The sequence below is a fragment of the Pimephales promelas genome, chromosome 9 (genome assembly GCF_988280905.1).
Source record: "Pimephales promelas chromosome 9, fPimPro1.hap1.1, whole genome shotgun sequence".
In the NCBI taxonomy this organism is placed as follows: Eukaryota; Metazoa; Chordata; class Actinopteri; order Cypriniformes; family Leuciscidae; genus Pimephales; species Pimephales promelas.
The window spans coordinates 38,467,748-38,490,421 of record NC_142777.1 but is presented as its reverse complement, the minus strand read 5'-3'; the positions used below and the strand labels follow the sequence as shown (position 1 = coordinate 38,490,421).

The window sequence follows — 22,674 nt, the reverse complement described above, 5'->3', positions numbered from 1 at the left end:
TCGGAGAGAGAGAGAGAGAGAGAGAGAGAGAGAGAGAGGATGTTTTATGTGGTGTTGATTTCATTTGGCTTTTACTGAAACTGATGGGTGTTCCTGTAAACTCTGAACACACACTTTTCATTTTCACGTGCCATATTTCATCTCAAACTCTTCATTAAGCAAGACTGAACACGTTTATTAAGGGGAATAGTGTTAGTAATGATGAACACAGACATCATTTGTGAAAAAAATGACACAATAAATTTCATACTATAAACATTGAAATGGCTGGACTTTTCTTTTTTTTCTACTAACAACACATTAAATAAATAAATATCTTTTTTTCTGAACCATCCATTTTCAAAAATGTAAATTTAATTCTAAAGACCAATCTTGCAAGCATATCATGTATCCTTCCTAAATGCATGCAATTTAACAATATGCACCTTTTGCATAGACTTATTATGCACAATAAAAATAAATAAGCTATCAAACAATAAAAAAAAGATATTTACCTTAATTTTTCTTCGTTTTCTTCTCACATCGACTAAAGTTTATAGCCTGAAGGGTAAAACTGTTCGTAATGATGGAAACTGATATAATTTGTGAAAATAATGACACAATAAATATCAAAATAGTTATTTATTTTTTATAGTATTCTAGTTTATCATTTTATATTATTATAGAATCAAAAATGGTCAGGGGTGAAGAAAATCATGTAAAGCATTTGAAAATAAATGAAATAATCCAAATCTCGGGTTGAAATATGATAATTTTCATAAAAACGTGTAGTTATGAGCAGGATATGTTCGCTGAGAATCTCTCCATCATCTCGAGCAATGCGTTCAGCCCGTCACTGAATGAAGAACAGCTTTAATATGAAGAGCTGTGTTCGTCATGTGTGTTTACACGCAGGCTTGAAGATCAAACTCAATTGAAGTCAATGGCAGTTTCAGGACAGCTGGCTCTAGTTTTACGAGGGCAGAAACGCCTCGACGCCGCGTGTGATTGTGTTTCGAGACACACTCTGATGCCCAAAGGAGCGTTTGATTAGATCAGGTGACTGATAATACAGGATGCTGGAGGAAAACAACAAGGAACAGCAACACACACAGATGGAGATGATTTTCTTCAGCATCCCGACTCAATACAACAGCTTTAGGTTCAAATAGTCAGTCTTTAAGTTATTTGTTCACTGAGCACAAAAACGATTTGCCATAATTACATTTATAAAACGGTTAGTTCCAATCCTCGATTCTGATTGGTCAACAGTTGCGCTTTATTCACGATAAAACCTATTTTTTAAAGTCTATGGATAAAACACGGCTATTACCGCTTCACCCAACGGTTCTATGTATCACTGCGCAACACTGCGGTTCCTATGTTGTCAGGGACTATTTTTTTAGCGGAAGGAAGGGTTTTAGTGATTTCACTTCATGAAAGTTGCACTATACATATTTTTTTATTTTAATATTTTTATTGTGTGGTAACCGTTTTATAAAAGCAATGAGGAACTCGAGGCCAGTGCTGTTGATTAAGTAACGGCCAAAGGGGTTACTCCGCTTCACGTCGAGCCTAACAACGCCCTTCAGCCGTTACTTATTCACGATACAGCACAGCCTCGAGTACACTGTTAACGTCAGGAGCAAGCCGTCGCCTCGTGCATTAAAATACTTCAAATCATTCGATAAAAGACGCTCAAATAAAATATTATGGTTACTTAGTCACACACACACAGCCTGCATGGTGTGGTGAATAATTAACACTTAACAGTATTTGCTGAGTCTGAGGTAAAAGTGCTTTATAACTGAATAACTGAGTCCTCATGACTGCATGCTTCAAGTTCATTCAAAGAGGATTTCTCTTATTAAAGATACCAGCTTTATATATATATATAAAAATCAAACAATAGGCATATACAGGGACTAAAACTAACTTTTTGCCACACCGATTCACTGGCTGGTGACTTAAGAAAAAAAAATGTACCTGCCATTAAAACTGTTTATGGGAAAATAGGCAGTAATAACTCCAACATTTGAGCTACCAGTGAAAATTCACAATTTTCTATTACAATTTTGACACCACAGCAAAAACTAATATGAATTAAAAACATTATTAAAGACAAGAAGTCAGTAATAAAATAAAACTCCAATAAAAATTAAATTACAAGCAAAAGCACGTATAAAGGAAATATAACAAAGATACAAATGAAATAAACAGTGCTTTTCAGGTTTTTCAGGACACAAATGCTTTCTCTGATGGAGAAACTTTAAGACGCTTGCCTACAAATTGAAATTATTCCTGCCATATGAAGCTCCATCTCTCAGTCAATAACGGGTGACTGTCGGGTGAAATCATCTTTTGGATATTGATCTTAATGCCTTAATTAGAAAAATGAGGAAAAGTCCAACCTTTAAGGACACCAATTTTCTTTGTGAATGAATAATGTATCATAAATAAATAAATGTTTTTCCTTTAAATACAGGGTGCATAAGTCAGGGCACCCCTGTGTTAAATTCCCATAGAGTCAGGCAGATTTTTATTTTTAAAAGCCAGTTATTTAATGGATCCAGGATAATATGCATCCTGATAAAGTTCCTTTGGCCTTTGGAATTAAAATATCCCCACATCATCACACACCTTCCACCACACCTAGAGATTGGCATGGTTTTACTTCAGTTAGCCTAATAGCTGGTTTGATTTGCATTGAAAGATGATCTTATGGAAAGTACCCCATGCCAATCTCTAGGCATGGTGAATGGTGTGTGATGATGTGGGGATATTTTAATTCCAAAGGCCAAGGGAACTTTATATAAAGCATTATACTTCTGCCGTCATATCTCATTCCCTCAAAGTATAACCAGCTCAAGGCCATGATGTCCAGACGCACGTATCTCGAGTGGCCACAAGAGGGAGCCAAGCAGAAGCTGTTCTGGGCAAATCTTCGAGCTTCTCTGCAGGCCAACCTTCCCATTCAGTCGGAGAGAGAAGAAGAGTGATCTAACATTGATATTCATTTAGATCAGTGGTTCTCGACCAGGGACAGTAGTCTAAAATCAAGATACAGTCAAATCTAAATGTATTCAACGTTTCTCACTTTATCACAGTTTATTCACTGTAGTTTAGAAAATGGTAATAAAATATGGCATTCTCAGATCAGTGGATATTTGACTGGTTTTGTCCGTCCTTCGACTCTCACACTTGAATATCTGTTAAATTTAACTACACAATTAGATAATACCAGTTTAGCTCAACCAGTGACCAAATGCTTCATGTTGTTCAGTGTGTGTGTAAAACAGAAAACACACTGAAGAAAACATCATTAGCTCAAAGTGGAGGAATCATTTTTGGTCCCAAATTTTTATAAATTTAACTGGTATGAAGAATTATTGTGTATATAATACGTCACATGTTACTTTATTTTGCTCTCCTCACTTACCTAAATGAACTTGTCTTGCACACACTAGTAAGAATATATCAAATTAAATCTGTTTTTTCAATAATATTTGGTTTGACTATATTTAATTCACCCATTAGCCATGGAATGTTGCAATACATATTTAAAAGCATGACATTAATAAAGCACGTAGCACATAATAATTCAGCTCAATTTCTATAATCGAAAAACAAAGCAATTATTTCGAGCTCGTCCTCTAGACTTTGATATGCGAAAGTGAAAATATTCATTTTTAACGCAAATTTCACATTGTTGTTTCTATTTTCATATATAATGTTGACATTTTTCTGGTCACTTTTTATATTACATTTCATGCCAAATTTAGGAATATATATATTTATTGCAATAATTAATTTGTGATATATTAATCAGTTTTATATCATCTGCATCAAGGTGTACTTCATGTTTCATGATTTTAAGGCATATTTCATGTCCTTTTTCGTGTAACATGAAAAGCTAAATTTATTTATAAAGCATATGTATTTTTGCATAAGTTCAATGTTGCATTTTAATTTAGTCTGTATAGTCATTATGTACTAGGAAAGTCATGTGCGTTAATAAAATCTTAAAAATGAATGGGCATTTTTTTTTTATGAACATTTTACTGACCATGCCAAGCTCTAAAATCTCTGTGGTGGGAATACAGCTTTTAATGTTGTTTATGTGTCTGTGGTGTTATTAATAAACTCAAACTGTGTGTAAATTCAAAAGTGGACAGCATTGCTGAGTATTTCCTCTTTAAAGTCCCCGTGAAATCAAAATTGAACCTATTTACTTTGTTAGCGCATATTACTAGTTTTTTGGGTGAACAATTAATCCGTGCAAGTAAATATATATTAAAAAAATGTTTTACCTTGGTAATCTTTAATCAAAATCTGAAAAGTTACTTCCGGTCTGGAACGGTTGATGACGTAGGTTTCACAGTTTGGGTGGGGAAACGCTTAACCACTCCCCTCAAACCGTTAGTTTGCTATGAGCGAGAGATGGAGAGGAGGAGCGCTAGAGTAAAACCCTGCCCTCTGTTCAATATTCCGTTTCACTTGGAAATACGTCACAGCACGGGAGAAAAATCGTTTGCAACTTCCGGTTCACGGGGACTTTAAAACTGCAGTGAACCAAAGACCGTCTCAAAAACACGCTTTGAAATCGCTGGTGACGTCACAAACGACCTTGTAACCAATCAGATCAACGTGTGATCGTCAACCAGTGGATCTCTGAGTAAGTGAGTGGAGGCGTGGCTAATTTACATATGCATAGAACCGCGCATACTAAATGAGGCGAGGGTGTCGAGTTACATTCACAATATTTTAAGCCATGAATCATTTTTTTTTTCAGGAAAAAACATTTAAATATGTGATTTTGGTGATCAAAGATGAGTTTTAAGGGATAATATGATTGACTACAGGGGAACATTGTTGGGAAAGACTACATGAATGTCTAGTAATGAATGGCCTGAAATTAGTAAAATATCTCAGTATACATCTAGAGAAACACTGTTTTATTTATCATGAGCTGCCAGCAAACAATATATCACACAAAACACAGTTCATGAAGTATTGTACAACAATGCAATGTAAAAAAACATGAATTTAACAGTATAATCTCCATTTACAGACAAAGAACATGGAAATGCTGAATATTTTTTATCGTTTGTTAATTAATACCTCAAATAAAACAATGAGTTCTGCTAGATGTGACTTTAAACATGTCTGTTATCATGAGGCTCGTGTCAAATATGTCAAATAAGTCGCTCAGGGTAATGACTGGATGAGGATGATCTTTTCATTAATGCAGAAACGATGAAGCACAGTGAACAGGTTTTCTCCACACCGCGACACCTGACGCTCCATCGCCAGCCGGAAATCCTCCTTCACTCCTTTGGTGATTCCTCGAGTTACGGTGTGATGTCTATGAAAACAGACACACACAGTTGATATGGGTCTCAAAGTACAGGAAGAACTGAAATGAAACAGCAGTTTCTCCACATTCAGAGCGATAAGAGCTGTGGACAGCTCGTCCAACAAAACACTGGACACACACACACACAAATACTGTGGCAGAAAGTACATATAGGGGTGAACCTCACAAAGAAAGTCTGGCTCATATTCCATGCCAAACAAAACTTATTTTTGAAGATCGAGTAACAATGTATTGATTACATTGTTACACCAGTAGGTGGCGACAAGTGACAATGTATTTGTAATTGAATCATTCACTCAGGAGATTCATTCAAAAACAGGGATTCGTCCAGTACTAAAAAAAGTGAAAACTTTATGAGTGAGTCATTGATTCATTCACTCACTCAAGAGATTCGTTCAAAAACGCGGATTCGTCCAGTACTGAAACAAGTGAAATATTTGAGTGAGTCATTGAATCATTCACTCAGGAGATTCGTTCAAAAACGCAGATTTGTCTATTATTGAAACAAGTGAAATATTTGAGTGAGTCATTGAATCATTCACTTGAGATTCGTTCAAAAACGCAGATTTGTCTATTATTGAAACAAGTGAAATATTTGAGTGAGTCATTGAATCATTCACTCAGGAGATTCGTTCAAAAATGCAGATTTGTCTATTATTGAAACAAGTGAAATATTTGAGTGAGTCATTGAATCATTCACTCAGGAGATTCGTTCAAAAACGCAGATTTGTCTATTATTGAAACAAGTGAAATATTTGAGTGAGTCATTGAATCATTCACTCAGGAGATTCGTTCAAAAACGCAGATTTGTCTATTATTGAAACAAGTGAAATATTTGAGTGAGTCATTGAATCATTCACTCAGGAGATTCGTTCAAAAACGCAGATTTGTCTATTATTGAAACAAATGAAATATTTGAGTGAGTCATTGAATCATTCACTCGAGATTCGTTCAAAAACGCAGATTTGTCTATTATTGAAACAAGTGAAATATTTGAGTGAGTCATTGAATCATTCACTCAGGAGATTCGTTCAAAAACACAGATTTGTCTATTATTGAAACAAGTGAAATATTTGAGTGAGTCATTGAATCATTCACTCAGGAGATTCGTTCAAAAACGCAGATTTGTCTATTATTGAAACAAGTGAAATATTTGAGTGAGTCATTAAACCATTCACTCGAGATTTGTTCAAAAACGCAGATTTGTCCAGTACTGAAACAAGTGAAATATTTGAGTGAGTCATTGAATCATTCACTCAGGAGATTTGTTCAAAAACGAGGATTCGTCCAGTTCTGAAACAAGTGTAATACTTGACTGACTCATTGAATCATTCACTCAAGAGATTTGTTCAAAAACGCAGATTTGTCTATTACTGAAACAAGTGAAATATTTCACTGAGTCATTGAATCCTTCACTCAAGAGTCTCGTTCAAAAACACGGATTCGTCTAATACTGAAACAAGTGAAATATTTATGAGTGAGTCATTGAATCATTCACTCAAATGATTTGTTCAAAAACGCAGATTCGCCTAGGACTGAAACAAGTGAAATATTTGATATGAGCGAGTCATTGAATCATTCCTTCAAACAGATTTTTAAAATAATTGACTTAGATTAAACTTTTAGATTGTTATTTTATTTAGTTTTTTTAGAGTCGTGATCTCGTGCAGCACTACTTTCACTTGTTCTTCACAAACACGTTAACAATTTATATAAAAATATATTTCGCATTTCAATAATGAGAATCAGACTTTTTCCACATTCTGTCAGGAAAATAATGCAAATGGAATCAATTTTCATTTCTTTCGATCCTCGGGGTGAAATATGACCCAGACGTTTCTTCACATTTCCTGTGAGATTCACTCATAAAAATGTAAAACGCTGATATTCAATGAAAACAACAAACACAATGTCGTCAAACAAACAAAAGAACGTTCTTCAAAGACTTCACAGCCATTTGAGTAAAACACAAAGAGAAGGAGCCGTATGAGAACGGGAACAATCTTGCAAAATGAAAATGCTTGAACAGAATGAAAACCCAGTGAAAACAACGAAAAGGAGAATGTAAACGCATGAGCAGGCTGGGAGGAGTTTGGGGGCGGGGTTTCGATGAAGGGGGCGGGGTACCTGTCAGCCTTCTGAGCCCCTGGAAGCATCAGGGTGTTTAACTCCGCCCCCAGGGCGGGGCTAGGGTTCCTACGGACAGCAAACACCATTTCATCAGCACCTCGAGTGACGGGGCTGAACTCAAACGCCAGCTCTACCACAGCGCACACACACTCCCACAGCCGAACACACGCCTCGTCACCAGATATGACACGCCTCTCTAAAATGCTTGGTTCTGATTGGCCTGTCGCAACATTCCAAGGCCAGTTATCGGCCGGTAATGACGTCAACAGCAATGCTTCTTTAATGTTTCTTGTATCACACCGCAGATGAACATACTCTCTCTCTCTCGTTTAATTAAACGCAGCCTCAGTTATCGACTGTATTTACTGTAAAATCACACCGGCGGACATCAGTATTATTGTGGGCCTACGGTAACAGGGTTGAAGTGTTCGTCTTGAAGTGTTGAACTTTTCACATGACATGATCAGTAATGAAATATTGATTTGAGAAGAAACTTTAAAATCGTATACGATTACGTCGTAAACTTTAAATCGAAACGTTAAATCGTATTTAAAACAGTTTCTCCTTAAATCAATATTTTATTACTGATCATGCCATTATTTATGTGGTGAAAAGCCATTATACGAAAAGTGAGACATTATCGCCAAATATTTTGTTTCTAATGATTTACTGTATTGAAAATATTAATAGAAAATATAAAAAAAACTAGATAAAAAAACTAAATACTTTTCACATGACATGATCAGTAATAAAATATTGATTTGAGAAGAAACTTTAAATCGTATACGATTACGTTGTGACTCGTAAACTTTAAATTCGTATATGATCGTATACGAAACTTTAAATCGTATTTAAAACAGTTTCTAATTAAATCAATATTTTATTACTGATCATGCCATTATTTATGTGGTGAAAAGCCATTATACGAAAAGTGAGACATTATCTCCAAATATTTTGTTTCTAATGATTTACTGTATTGAAAATATTAATAGAAAATGTAAAAAACTACATAAAAAAACTAAATAAAAATTGTATTATTAAAAATTAATTCATAAAAATATAGACAACGTATAAAAAACAAAAACACACAACAAAATTACAAAAACTTGATAATAGTAATCTCAATGACAATAAAATATCGCTGGTGACAAGAGGCCGTGTAATAAGCAGGATAATGTGTTTTTAATCGCAAAATATCCGGCTTAAAATAACCGAGGGACACTTTTCTTCATCCTATTTTAATGATAAATTATAAATCGCTACAATATTCCACATAACAGACCAGTTCTTGCTTCAGTCGGACATGATTTGTTAAAAAAACACTGATTTATCCAGTGAAGTGTTTATGAGCGAGTCATTGAATCATTCACACAAGGGATTCACTTATGCTTCATTTCAGATTGGACACTTCGAAAGTAATACTGTATGATTTATATTCGTAAGTCTTTTATTTGACACGATTCCCGGCCCTAAACAGAGCTCAGCTTCATTACAGAGCTTACGATGCTACGATTCCTCTTAAAAACGACACAATATCAGACACAGCCCATAAAACTGATCACAAATGCATTCAAAAAGCGTCTAGAGAACAGAACGAGCCAATCACAAAGCAGGGTAAGGAAAACTCGCTAATGGTTGTTCATCGTAACCGCAGCCGATTCATCAAGTCCAAAACAAAAGGAGAGAGGAAGCAGAAAGGAGGGAGAGACCTCAGATGATCACGGTCATCACTTCCAGTTTAACGGCTGATGTGGGCGGGACTTACTTGATAAGCATCCCCTGATTGGGCAGCAGCTCCAGCTGGACACGCCCACCTTCTGTTGTTCGGAGGTAAGCAAACTCTTCTAACATGTCAATATCTAGTAAAGCTGGTCAAGGACATACATTCTCATGAAAATACATTTGTTCTGAATTATGACTGGAATTATTACTTTTATGATGGATGGATGCACTTTTATGATGGACAGATGCACTTTTATGATGGACAGATGCTCTTATATGATGGACAGATGCACTTTTATGATGGACAGATGAACTTTTATGATGGATAGATGCACTTTTATAATGGACAGATGCACTTTTATGATGAATAGATGCACTTTTATGATGAATAGATGCACTTTTATGATGGACAGATGCACTTTTATGATGGATAGATGCACTTTTATGATGGATAGATGCACTTTTATGATGGACAGATGCACTTTTATGATGGACAGATGCACTTTTATGATGGATAGATGCACTTTTATGATGGACAGATGCACTTTAATGATGGATAGATGCACTTTTATGGTGATAGATGCACTTTTATGATGGACAGATGCACTTTTATGATGGACAGATGCTCTTATATGATGGACAGATGCACTTTTATGATGGACAGATGAACTTTTATGATGGATAGATGCACTTTTATAATGGACAGATGCACTTTTATGATGAATAGATGCACTTTTATGATGAATAGATGCACTTTTATGATGGACAGATGCACTTTTATGATGGATAGATGCACTTTTATGATGGATAGATGCACTTTTATGATGGACAGATGCACTTTTATGATGGACAGATGCACTTTTATGATGGATAGATGCACTTTTATGATGGACAGATGCACTTTAATGATGGATAGATGCACTTTTATGGTGATAGATGCACTTTTATGATGGATAGATGCACTTTTATGATGAATAGATGCACTTTTATGATGGACAGATGCACTTTTATGATGGATAGATGCACTTTAATGATGGATAGATGCACTTTTATGATGGATAGATGCACTTTTATGATGGATAGATGCACTTTTATGATAGACAGATGCACTTTTATGATGGACAGATGCACTTTTATGATGGACAGATGCACTTTTATGATGGATAGATGCACTTTTATGATGGACAGATGCACTTTAATGATGGATAGATGCACTTTTATGGTGATAGATGCACTTTTATGATGGACAGATGCACTTTTATGATGGACAGATGCACTTTTATGATGGATAGATGCACTTTAATGATGGATAGATGCACTTTTATGGTGATAGATGCACTTTTATGATGGACAGATGCTCTTATATGATGGATAGATGCACTTTAATGATGGATAGATGCACTTTTATGATGGATAGATGCACTTTTATGATGGATAGATGCACTTTAATGATGGATAGATGCACTTTTATGATGGACAGATGCACTTTTATGATGGATAGATGCACTTTAATGATGGATAGATGCACTTTTATGGTGATAGATGCACTTTTATGATGGACAGATGCTCTTATATGATGGACAGATGCACTTTTATGATGAATAGATGCACTTGTATGATGGACAGATGCTCTTATATGGTGATAGATGCACTTTTATGATGGATAGATGCACTTTTATGATGGATAGATGCACTTTTATGATGGACGGATGCACTTTTATGATGGACAGATGCACTTTTATGATGGACAGATGCACTTTTATGATGGATAGATGCACTTTTATGATGGACAGATGCACTTTTATGATGGACAGATGCACTTTTATGATGGACAGATGCACTTTTATGATGGACAGATGCTCTTTTATGATGGACAGATGCACTTTTATGATGGACGGATGCACTTTTATGATGGATAGATGCACTTTTATGATGGATAGACGCACTTTTATGATGGACAGATGCACTTTTATGATGTACAGATGCTCTTATATGATGGATAGATGCACTTTTATGATGGACAGACGAACTATCCCTTTAAAACGATTGTTTAAACATGAAGGATACTGGTGACATAGTTGAAAAAGTTCTCGTATTGGAAACTGCCCTGCTGACAGATCTTATCCACCGCCTTCAGGAAGAGATTCTCACCCTGTGGCCAATCGTGTTGCAGGAGAACGATCACATGACCAAGAGCGAGGTCATCTCTGTTGTCCGTGAAAGCCCTCAGCTTAAAGAGAGACAAAACGTGTTAAGCGTAAATCGAATTTGGTTCAAATGTTGAGCTGTGAGGCGAGATGTGCAGATCTGGTACCTTGAAACACGCCAGCATCAGCTGCAGACAGAACGGCAGGATGTGTTTACTGGTGCAGGGGACGAGCCTCAGATCATTACCTGTGGAGAGAGAGAGAGAGAGAGAGAGTGGAGAGTGTGTGAGTTCAGAGTTCAGAGCAAAGGGAGAGATTTGCTTTTACAGAAATCACTTTTTAAGGACTACAACAAACGGCTGGTAGAACTACCCGGGTTAGTGACATCACCAACTCTAGAATTTGCATAAACCCCGCCCCCGGGAACACGATTTATAGATCATCATGACAGAATATGCTAATCAATTACTAGAAGACAGATGTTGACACTTCTTGAGTCTCTCCATCTTTGTCTGACTTCAGTTTGAACATAAAAGGCTAAAAGTTTTCGAAACGCACACACAAGCGCGTACACACACACACACACACCTTTCCTGGTCTTGCTCCGGGGTTTGCGCTGCTCCTCGATGCTCTTCACTGCGTCCTGATTCTGGGGCGTCAGACCAGCGACCACCTCTAGAAGCTTCTCACACGCCATCTGACCAATCACAGCGCGGCACACACCCAGTACAGGCGGTGAGTGTGTGTGTGTGTGTGTTTATGAGGACAGAAATTTTTATAATGACACTGGTTTTACAACGTGAACGTGATTTATGGGGACATTTCCCGGGTCTCGTATTTCAAATAGCTTTAAAAACACTTAGTGTTTTATTAAAAATGCATAACGTTTTTTGTGATGGGTAGGTTAAGGGGTCGGGTTAGTGTGTGTGTGTGTTACCCTGTACTCTCCCAGGGCGTAGTGACAGGAGGCCTGCTGTATAATCGCCCTGTGCGTCTCCAGGTTTGAGGAGTTCTGGTTCTGCTGGTTCTGCAGTGATGACATCAGAGCTAAACTGGACAGAGCTTTCCGGTACTGACCCTGAACACACACACACAAACCAAGAACAACTTTAACAAAACTTTTGCCACAGAAATTACCTTAAAATATGTATTCCTATGGGTTATTATCGTTACTAAACCTAAACTATTACAAATATTGTTGTTAACTAAACTAAACCTGGAATAAAATAATATTCAGACTCATTTAGATTGATTTGTGAATCAGTTTGACAGAATTAACGGATTTGCATTGAACTAGAAACAGATATATAAAGAGTTAACACGAATATATGATCTATATTATCAATCAATCAAACCCAAATCATACCTGATAAATGATCATATCTGTGAGGAATATCCGAAACCACAACCACATCTCAGTTTTCCACGCCGAGCAGATCTTAGCGAACTCTGGAATAAACCAATCACACAACAAGTCCTCATTTACGCTTTAAAACAAATAATGACTCGTGGAGTTTATTAGCAGCTGCCCTCTGGGGTTGTTCGTTTAATGGTCATACTCGGGGTGACAATACACTTCATATTTATAAAAAAAAAAAATCATACATTTTTTTTAACTTGTTTTTTATAATATTTTTTTCTTTTTTTTTTGGTGTTTTGAGATAATTTCAAAAATAAAAATAATTTATAATTAATATTAATGCAATAATTATGACCCATTTTTTCCCCATTGAATATAATATAATTCATTTTTTATTTATTTATTTATAAAAGCAATTTTTGAAATGAGATGGATGCCATCTGGTGGACAAACTGAGCATTTTATAAATTCAAAACACATATGTAATCTGAATTTATTAGTGTGTATATGTATAAAAGTGTGTGTGTTTTGCACTCTTGATGTTTTATAGATTCACCCCTATGCTGTTGTGTGCTTTTTTTCTGGATCGTGGCTGATTTGTAGATTGTACGCACAAAAAAACTCTGTATTTTCACATTTTTGCCAATTTCCCATTCATTTCCTATGAAGGTCCTGAGTGTGACTATTTTTTTTACAACCACTAAGACTATTCACATCCTGTCCCTAATTTTTTTGGGGTGTTCATACACCAAATACCAACAAAATCACCAAATTTCGGACCTATCCGATGAAGCTATGATTTTTAATTTTTTTTTTAAATGCTGTGGGTCCATTTGGGCCGAGCGACCCCAGAGGGTAAAAAGATAAGAGTGAGCTGTGAATGTTTGATGGAGATACCCGTCTCCAGGCTCTGGTGTGAGTGCAGGAGGTCCCAGCTCTCTCTGGCCGTACGGAAGTGCTCCAAAGTCTCGGCCCAACTCGACATCTCTGTGTTATTCACCACGATGTGCCGCCCTCTGCCTTTGGCCAACACGTCCTCATCATCAGAGCTCTACACACACACACACACACACAGTCAGCACTGATGTACACCACATAAATTCACACAGAACTGACCTTAACAATAATCAAGGGAAAATGACCAGAGCCGTGACCAATAAACTTTGCCCTCTGAGACTCACCATGGTCTTCTCTCGTCCGTCGGCCAGCTTGCGCTTCTTGTGCGTGTGCTTTCGCTCCACTTCCACATCGGTGTACACACCGGACAGATCCTCCAGCAGGACCCAGGGACTCGAGCTCAGGGAACCTGTAACGACACATCTCACCATCACTTCAACAGCGCAGACACACACAGATTCATGAATCACAACTAATATATATACTATATATATACACTACCGGTCAAAAGTTTTAGATCGGTGAGATTTTTTTATGTTTTTAAAAGAAGTCTCTTCTGCTCACCAAGGCTGCTTTATTTGGTAAAAAATACAACAACAAAAAAACAGTAATATTGTGAAATATTATTATAATTTAAAACAGCGGTTTTCTATGTGAATATATAGTGAAGTGTAATTTATTCCTGTGATCAAAGCTGAATTTATCATCATTACTCGTGTCACATGATCCTACAGAAATTATTATAATATGATGCTCAAGAAACATTTATGATTATTATCCATGTTGAAAACTGTTTTATTTCAGGATTCTTTGATGAATACAAAGTTCAAAAGAAAAGAATTGATCTGAAATGGAAAGCTTTTGTAACATTAATCACTACCATTCAAAAGTTTGGGGTCAGAAAGAATTTATTTTTTATTTTTGAAGGAAAGAAATTAGAAAATACTTTCATTCATCAAGGATAAGTTACAATTATCAAAAGTTACAGTAAATACATTTACAGTATAATGTTAGAAAAGATTATATTTGAAATAAATGCTGTTCTTTTGAACTTTCTATTCATCATAGAATTTTGGGGGAAAAACGGTACATGACTGTTTTCAACATTGAAAATAATAATTTATGTTTTTTGAGCATAAAATCAGCGTATTAGAATGATTTCTGAAGGATCATGTGACACTGAAAACTGATGTGTAATCAGCAACACTAATGATGTTAAATTCAGCTTTCAAATTACATTTTAAAATAGAAAACATTTTAGACATTTAGTCATTTTAAATTGTCATAATATTTCACAATATTACTAGGGCTGTGCAAAAATTAATTGCGATTAATCGCATCCAAAATAAAAGTCTGTGTTTACATAATATATTTGTGTGTGCTGTATATAATTATTTTGTATATATAAATACCTATGCATGCATGTATATATTTAAGAATTATTTGCGCTTAAATTCTGTATATATATATATAAATACATAATCTATATTATATAAATATAAATATTTTATATATGAATAACACATTTTCTTAAAAATATACATGCATGTGTGTGTCTTTATATATACAAAATAATTATATACAGCACACACAAATATATTATGTCAACACAGACTTTTATTTTGGATGCGATTAATCGCAATTAATTTTTGCACAGCCCTAAATATTACTGTTTGTCATTTTTTTTCATCAAATAAAGCAGCCTTGGTGAGCAGAAGAGACTTTATTTAAAAACATAAAAAATCTTACTGATCTAAAACTTTTGACCGGTAGTGTATATATATATATATATATATATATATATATATATATATATATATATATATAAAGAGTTCAGATGCAAAAGCCTCTAAGTGATCATTTTTATCAAGCTTGTATATTTAAGTTCAGTAATTTCACTTAAATGGCAATGATAATTACCTATTAATTGTTATTTAAGTGAAATTACTGAACTTAAATATACAAGTTTGATAAAAATCATCATTAAAGAAGAAAATTTCAAAAGGCATTTAGAGGCTTTTGCATCTGAACTCTTCATATATATATATATATATACACACACACACACACTCACCCTGGAAGAGCGACGGCTGCACGGCAGAGACGTAGTGAAACGCGCAGTGAAACAGCACCAGTGAGCAGCAGGTCACGATCTGACCACAGCAGCGGGAAAACCCTTCGCCATCCGCGGCAGACATGTACCGACACAACTCCGTGACACGCTGCAGGAGCTCCGGGTACGACCTGCAACACACACACACACACAGAGTAAGAGCTGATCATACGCATCAATCATGAACGCAACTGGCTTTCAAAGGGAGTCGCAGATGAGACTCTGATTGGTTTATTGCACACCCATTACTCATTAAGAGAACAGAGACCATGTGCTTAGGTCGTTACATTAGGGCCCTATGACATCGTTCACATTCTCACCGGCTTCCTTTCTCTCCCTGCCAATCACAGAGCGAGCCGACGACACACACCATCTCCAGCATCCGCTCCCACGGCTCCGTCACCACCGACGACTTCTCCGACAGCCCGTCAATCACAACACGCTGACTCCGCCCCCTTCCCGGAGACTTCAGACCGCCCACTTCCTGTGAGCCTGACCAATCACAAAACAGCATGTTATTGGAATAGACACTGTTGCCTGTTTCAATAATCGATTAACTTTGCAACATTAACTCTGTTATTTTCCTGTTTACTAATTTTACTACGCAATTAAAGGAGTAGTTCACTTTTAAAAAAACTTTTGCTGATAATTTACTCACCCCCGTGTCATCCAAGATGTCCATGTCCTTCTTTCTTCAGTCGAAAAGAAATGAAGGTTTTTGATGAAAACATTCCAGGCTTTTCTCCATATAATGGACTTCAATGGGGACCAAACGGTTCAAGGTCCAAATGAGAGTTTCAGTGCAGCTTCAAATGTCTTTAAACGACAGCAGACGATGAATAAGGGTCTTATCATGCGAAACGATCGCTTATTTCAAAACTTATTCCAAAAATGTAACTTTTCTAAGGACAAATGCTAGCCTTGCTCTATTCTGTGAGGCGCGTTTGTAACGTCACGTAATACGTAATTACGTTCAAAAGGTCACGGGCGACGTAGCCGGAAGTCAAAATCGTCAAACATCGTTGTTTTACCTTTTAATTCCTTTTTTTGTAAACGGCGTTTGAGTTAGTTTGCACGTTCAACCTATGCGTTCAACTTGTAAACACTGACTCTGTACTTCCGGCTACGTCGCCCGTGACCTTTTGAACGTAGTTACGTATTACGTGACGTTACAAACGCGCCTCACAGACTAGAGCAAGGCTAGCATTTGTCCTTAGAATAAGGAATAAGTTTTGAAATAAGCGATCGTTTCGCATGATAAGACCCTTATTCATCGTCTGGTGTCGTTTAAAGACATTTGAAGCTGCACTAAAACTCTCATTTGGACCTTGAACCGTTTGGACCCCATTGAAGTCCATTATATGGAGAAAATCCTGGAATGTTTTCATCAAAAACCTTTATTTCTTTTCGACTGAAGAAAGAAAGACGTGGACATCTTGGATGACATGGGGGCGAGTAAATTATCAGCTAAAGTTTTGAAAAGTGAACTACTCCTTTAAAAAAAACAAAATGTGCCCAACTATAAAACATGCAAACTCATAGAGTAACAGCAGAATAACACGCGTTCACCCTGAATCTGTCCGTCCGGCGACGGCTCCTTTGTGACGTAGCAGATATAAAACTCGGCTGCTTTGTGCATGTACTTATACAGCAGACTGACGGGGAGACACATCTCTGGATTATTCAGAATCAGCGGCAGGACGTCACACACTGGGAACCAGAACAACACAATATTGCTCAAGGAAAATAAGCACAAAAACACACTAATAAAATAATGACGAGATGCTCAATTTGTACCAAACAACTTCCTGAAGCAGTTGACGGGCGTGTCCAGATCCTCCACAGTCTCCGCCTCTAACAGGGACTCTCCCAAGCTCACCTGGAAGAGAGGTCAAGGGTCAGAGTACGGCTGTCACACCGTGTCCAAACCAAGCGGCAACCTTCACAAAGTGCGAAAAAAGAAAACGCGAATATCGCTGCGGTTGGGTCGTCAGTATCGCAGTGTTATCGCGACAGCTTTAGGTCAGAGGTCAAATTAGGTTGGAAAACGTTAGTTTTTTAAAGAATTATTAGTTTGTGCGTTTAACATGTTTTAAACGTATGTGTGAGAACCTTCAAAGCTAGCTTGTGTATACTGCACATTTTATACAATAGTAATTCAGTGCTTTACATAAAAAAAGACTTAAATCAGAGTTTTATTTGAGTTAAGGCCTTTTTAAGAAACTACCCGGTGAATATTAGCCTGGCTCATATACAGTGTTGTTTGTGTTCATTAAAGCTACACTGTGTGATTTTTTACCTCCATCTAGTGGTGAAAAGGTATATGACCATCCAGTGAATATTAGCAGAGAATGTCTAATTGAAGAGAATTGGCACTGCCTGGCTGGTTACTTCCGGGTTCTGGACTGGCTGCAGTAACACGTCTCTGTCCATGCGGGGGCGCTCGCGGTCGAGTGCAGAATGAATGGGAGTCAATGGGGTTTCACCCCCAGAAATCCACTTTTCTCAGGATGTAATTTTTTGTCAAGTAATTTTAAAGTTGCATTTAAAAGGGAGGGCTAAGAAAATACACTCAGCTGAAAATTGCATTTTTAAGTTCACTTATCTGTTCTAAAAATCCGTTCAAAACTGTGATGACGTCACACAATAGCAGAATGCTAGCGTGCTCCGGCCAACAACAGCCTAACCTGTAAGAAATCAAAAGGACATAAGTACTCGTTCATTCGACTTTTGGCCTATAATCTATATTGAACTTGCGGAATCAACAACAAAATCTATGTTAATTTAACGACAAGCAGGTGAAAGAGACACATTTAGCCGTTTAGCCCCATAGACTCCCATTCATTCTGCACCTCCAGTGGAATTCTAATGGAACTGCAACCAAGATGACACACAACGGGACTAATAGGAAGTGCTCTCCGTTAGACGGGCTCTGATATTAGTTTCTGTTCCTCTCAATTCCGATTTCGTTTTAACTCCTACGGTGGCCAGTGTAGTCCAAGATTAACATGGCTTTCAGTTCGACCTCGTCCATGAGTGTTAACTTAATTAACGGGTATGTCCCTCTTTGGCTAATGTACTTTCAAGATTGAGGGGCAACATGGCGAAACCCTTACCCGTATGTATTTTCAATGGCGTATTATACACTCACGAGAATACTTTATTACTTGAACGAAGTAAATATGCATTAATGAGCACGTATATTTTTGAAAGAGTGTTTTTAGCTAAGAATAAACTAAAAGAGTTGCACAGTGTAGCTTTAATGAGCGCTGTTCCTGACAAATAAATGAAATATATTAAGGGTATAAGGAAAGATTGGCGCGTGTGTGTGTGTGTGTGTGTGATGAATCCACTCACTCCATGCTGAACGACAGACTCCGGGAATCTCTTGAGTAACAGCAGCAGCATCTCGGCTTTCTCCAGCGTGTTGAAACACTGTTCTGTGGCCTTCAGGAGCATCTTACACTGAACTGGACCTGGAAGAGTCTCAAACACACCTGCACACACACACACACACACACACGCACACAAACACAAAGTTACTAAAGAAACCACAATAATCACATGCCTGTTATTCAACAACAGTACAATAGCTACATGTTATTAAATAAACTACGGTTATTATTATTATTAAAGTTGCCCTTTAATGCCTTTTCAAAAATGACATTTCATGTTTCATGTAATAAAGCTGTTTGTGAAAAGTTTCAAAAATCAAAGTACATCACAAATAAAGCTATTGTGTCCTAAAAGAAACAATAAAAGACACTTTTGTTACTGTTCGTATCACTGTGATCAAGAGCTGAGATTCAGATATGATAATGAGCGTTTGCTTTCTGGCCAATCAGAGCAGAGCAGCTCTCAGAGAGGCGGGGCTTAGAGAGACTGAGTGTTTCAGACACTGAGAGGAAATGAGGAAATAAAGTGTGTTTGAACTTGGATTAATGTGAACCTGTTGAGCTTTTAAAACACATAAAACTTTAAATAACCCATTTTGATGTGGGTCACACACCTTTGAGAAACTGTGCGTGTTTGTCTTGGCTGTCGTTTCGTAACGCCGCAGTGATCAGCGCGATCTCACGCCAGACCACCGGCTGCTCGGGGAAATTCACGAATCTGTGCAGCAGAAACACGACTTAACACGACAGAAACATGAACTCATCCAAAGTGAAAGTGTGTGTTGGAGACTCACATGTCGTACAGGAGCCTGCCGGCGGAGGCCGTCCTCTCGGCGTTGCGCTCGATGCTGTACATCTCATACTGCACACACATGAACACAACACACACATCAGACACAAAACTGCCTGCATACACACTGCACATTCAAGACATTTAATCAGTTCGTGTATTCTCTGGGAATCGATGCTTGTCTCCACGCACACACCAATTTAATACAGTGACCTGGAAGATTAAACTAAACTAAAATACATTTAAAAAAAATACAAATAATATTTGACATTTATTTATAATATAGTAGTTGGCCAATCACAACAGACTGCGACATCTGACCAATCAGAGCAGAGCATCTCTCGGAAAGGCTGGGCCCATATTCACAGCCACTAGTGAGGTATCTATGTATAATTATCTATAATACAATATACGGCTGTTGTGTCGTTCAGTCATCATGGTTAACAATCGAGTAACAAAAAAAAAAACCCAAAATGTAAACATACTTAAACTTTAAATGTTCTACTAAAGCAAGCAGGCTTTGGGAAAAACTTAAATAAAACCAGGATCAATATTGGCGTGGTATATATTACAAACAGGTTATTAACATAACATTGGTGGTGCTTGAGGATCCATTCCATTCCTTTGATAATACCCAGAAAAGCGCTATATAAAATGTAACTAATTATTAATTATTAATTCATATTCTTGCAGCTAATTCATTACGACGTGTGATCAAACGCCCATTACAAAAACTAATTTATTAGCTGATATATAATTTCTACAATTCGTGAATTCTATTCATCTCAGGATGGTAAAAACGAGATCTCCCATAGTTCCCCTCTCCTTCACATCGTCATCAAGCTTCGTCTTTGTTATTGTTTTGAAAATGCGACCTCTGGCGGCGAAAAAATACATATTGTACCTTAAATCAAACCGTTTCAGACACTGTGTGAGACAAGCTATTATTTTCACAGTTCAAACACATCTGACACTATATAGGATGAGGATGGTCTCCATCTACATCTACGATTGAAAACCCCCGGACTAGAGCACTAAATTGTGTGTGCAGGGAGGTTGTTATTGTATATGATCGTGTGTGTGTTCATCATCACCTGTATGTTGAAGTCTGTGGGGTAGAGGGTGCGCGCGGTGATCAGCCAGGCTTTCGCTGCATACGGGTCTTGTGGCACGAGCTCGCGCGCGCGCTTCACCAGGAACTCACAATCGCCCTGCGCGGACATTTGACCCGTTAACGGGGGGAAAATAAGTAAAATAAAGATAAGCCCCTCAGATGTTCTAAGACTAAAGCACAGACTAGAAATCACCGGGACGACTGCCGAGGGTTCAACTTCCGGGTTGAACCGGGTCCGTTCCTTTCAAAATTAAAGTCTCTTTTCCCCACTCAGTGAAACCATTACACAGGCTGCATCCGAAATCGTTTAACATTTAGTAGACAAAAACAGTATGATACAAAATAATATGTCTGAATTCACACAGAGAATGTCTGATTCATAGTACCCATATAAGGCCCTGTCCCAATATCCGCACTTGCGCCCTTGTGCCCAACTACAGCTCGCTGCATCCTGCGGTGGATATCCAACCCGGCCCACATCCAAGTGTGACGTCAGAAGCCACGCCCATCCACGTGTGACGTCAGAAGCCACGCCCATCCATGTGTGACGTCGGAAGCCTCGCCCATGTCCAAAGACGGCACGTGATTCAATTTGATGTGATTCGTGTACACATGCGCAAAATGCCGCTGCTTCCTGTCGGAATATGTTTATGGTTGTTATCGTAGTAGTTATTGATTTATAATAAAGATGAGGTTATTTGTGTAGAGATGTGGCACTACAGATTATTGGTGCAGTTAAATTGTGACGCTTTGGCAGGCTTGGAATCGTCTAAAACACAAGCACTCCCTTAACAGCTGTATTAGACAATACATTTGCATTGCTCACTGGTTTTGTAAGTTAATGACAAGTAAACAATGTACCTTAAAACGATATTTTTGTATTTCTCTTGTATTTCTGTTACAAATGGTAATCAATAATCATGGTTTTGCTATAATAAACATAAGGGAGCATCTATATTTAAACTAAAATGAGTTTTTATCTCTTTCTTAATTATATGGGATCCAAACTGCACTTATAGTTATCCCTTCTAAAAAATTAATTTAAAAAAACGTTTTTAAACATTTCTTTCTATGTGGTTATAGAAATATTGCATTTTTACAAATTAAGAATTCACCTGTTAATGCCTGTTATAGCAAATTACTTTGAAATGGCAGAATGGAATTTATGTAAACCTTAAATCATATACTAATATATAATATACTCATTAGTCATTATAAGCAAAGTGAGATATTTCATGCCTTTATGTGTTATAAATTTGATGATTACGGCATATAGCTATGTTGAATTACCGAAATAAATTAACTTTTGCACAATATTCTAATACATAAAAAAACAGTTAATCTCTCGCTTCCTCTTCTGTACAGGTTTTATGAGTTTATCATATCAAAATATCATCATCGTTCAAAATATCTTGGTCAAAAATGATTTTTTTAATGTAATATTTTGTGTTAATACATCAAGTTTACACATATGGTTAAAAAATGACCCATTTATGCAAGTGTGATAACTTTTTGTTAAAATAACCAATGTCAGTTGTTTAGAGCAAATCCCTACACAATCGGAGGCTGCAGCTTTAGGACCCCGGTTACAGGACCCTTGTTTTAGTTTGTATGTACATAGTTCGAAAGACATTTAATCTCAGGAGTATT

The 22,674-nt window shown here is 37.0% G+C and overlaps 1 protein-coding gene across 2 annotated transcripts; it reads right to left on the bottom strand.

Moving 5' to 3' along the window:
- Nucleotides 1–4,919: 4,919 nt before the first annotated feature.
- On the bottom strand, nt 4,920–21,260 carry ints10 (integrator complex subunit 10). Of its 2 annotated transcripts, XM_039655095.2 has the most exons (18): nt 21,005–21,260; nt 19,915–19,982; nt 19,735–19,838; nt 19,083–19,222; nt 17,523–17,604; nt 17,295–17,435; nt 16,046–16,217; nt 15,687–15,856; nt 13,897–14,021; nt 13,613–13,766; nt 12,722–12,804; nt 12,293–12,433; nt 11,944–12,052; nt 11,523–11,602; nt 11,276–11,438; nt 9,252–9,345; nt 7,484–7,552; nt 4,920–5,344 (listed from the first exon to the last, which is right to left on the bottom strand). In XM_039655095.2, the coding sequence occupies exons 1-18, from the start codon at nt 21,131–21,133 to the stop codon at nt 5,188–5,190; spliced, it is 2,181 nt and encodes a 726-aa protein (XP_039511029.1). In that variant the 5' UTR covers nt 21,134–21,260; the 3' UTR covers nt 4,920–5,187. The 2 variants fall into 2 exon arrangements, with proteins under 2 accessions (XP_039511029.1, XP_039511030.1); XM_039655096.2 differs by lacking the exon at nt 7,484–7,552.
- Nucleotides 21,261–22,674: the final 1,414 nt, after the last annotated feature.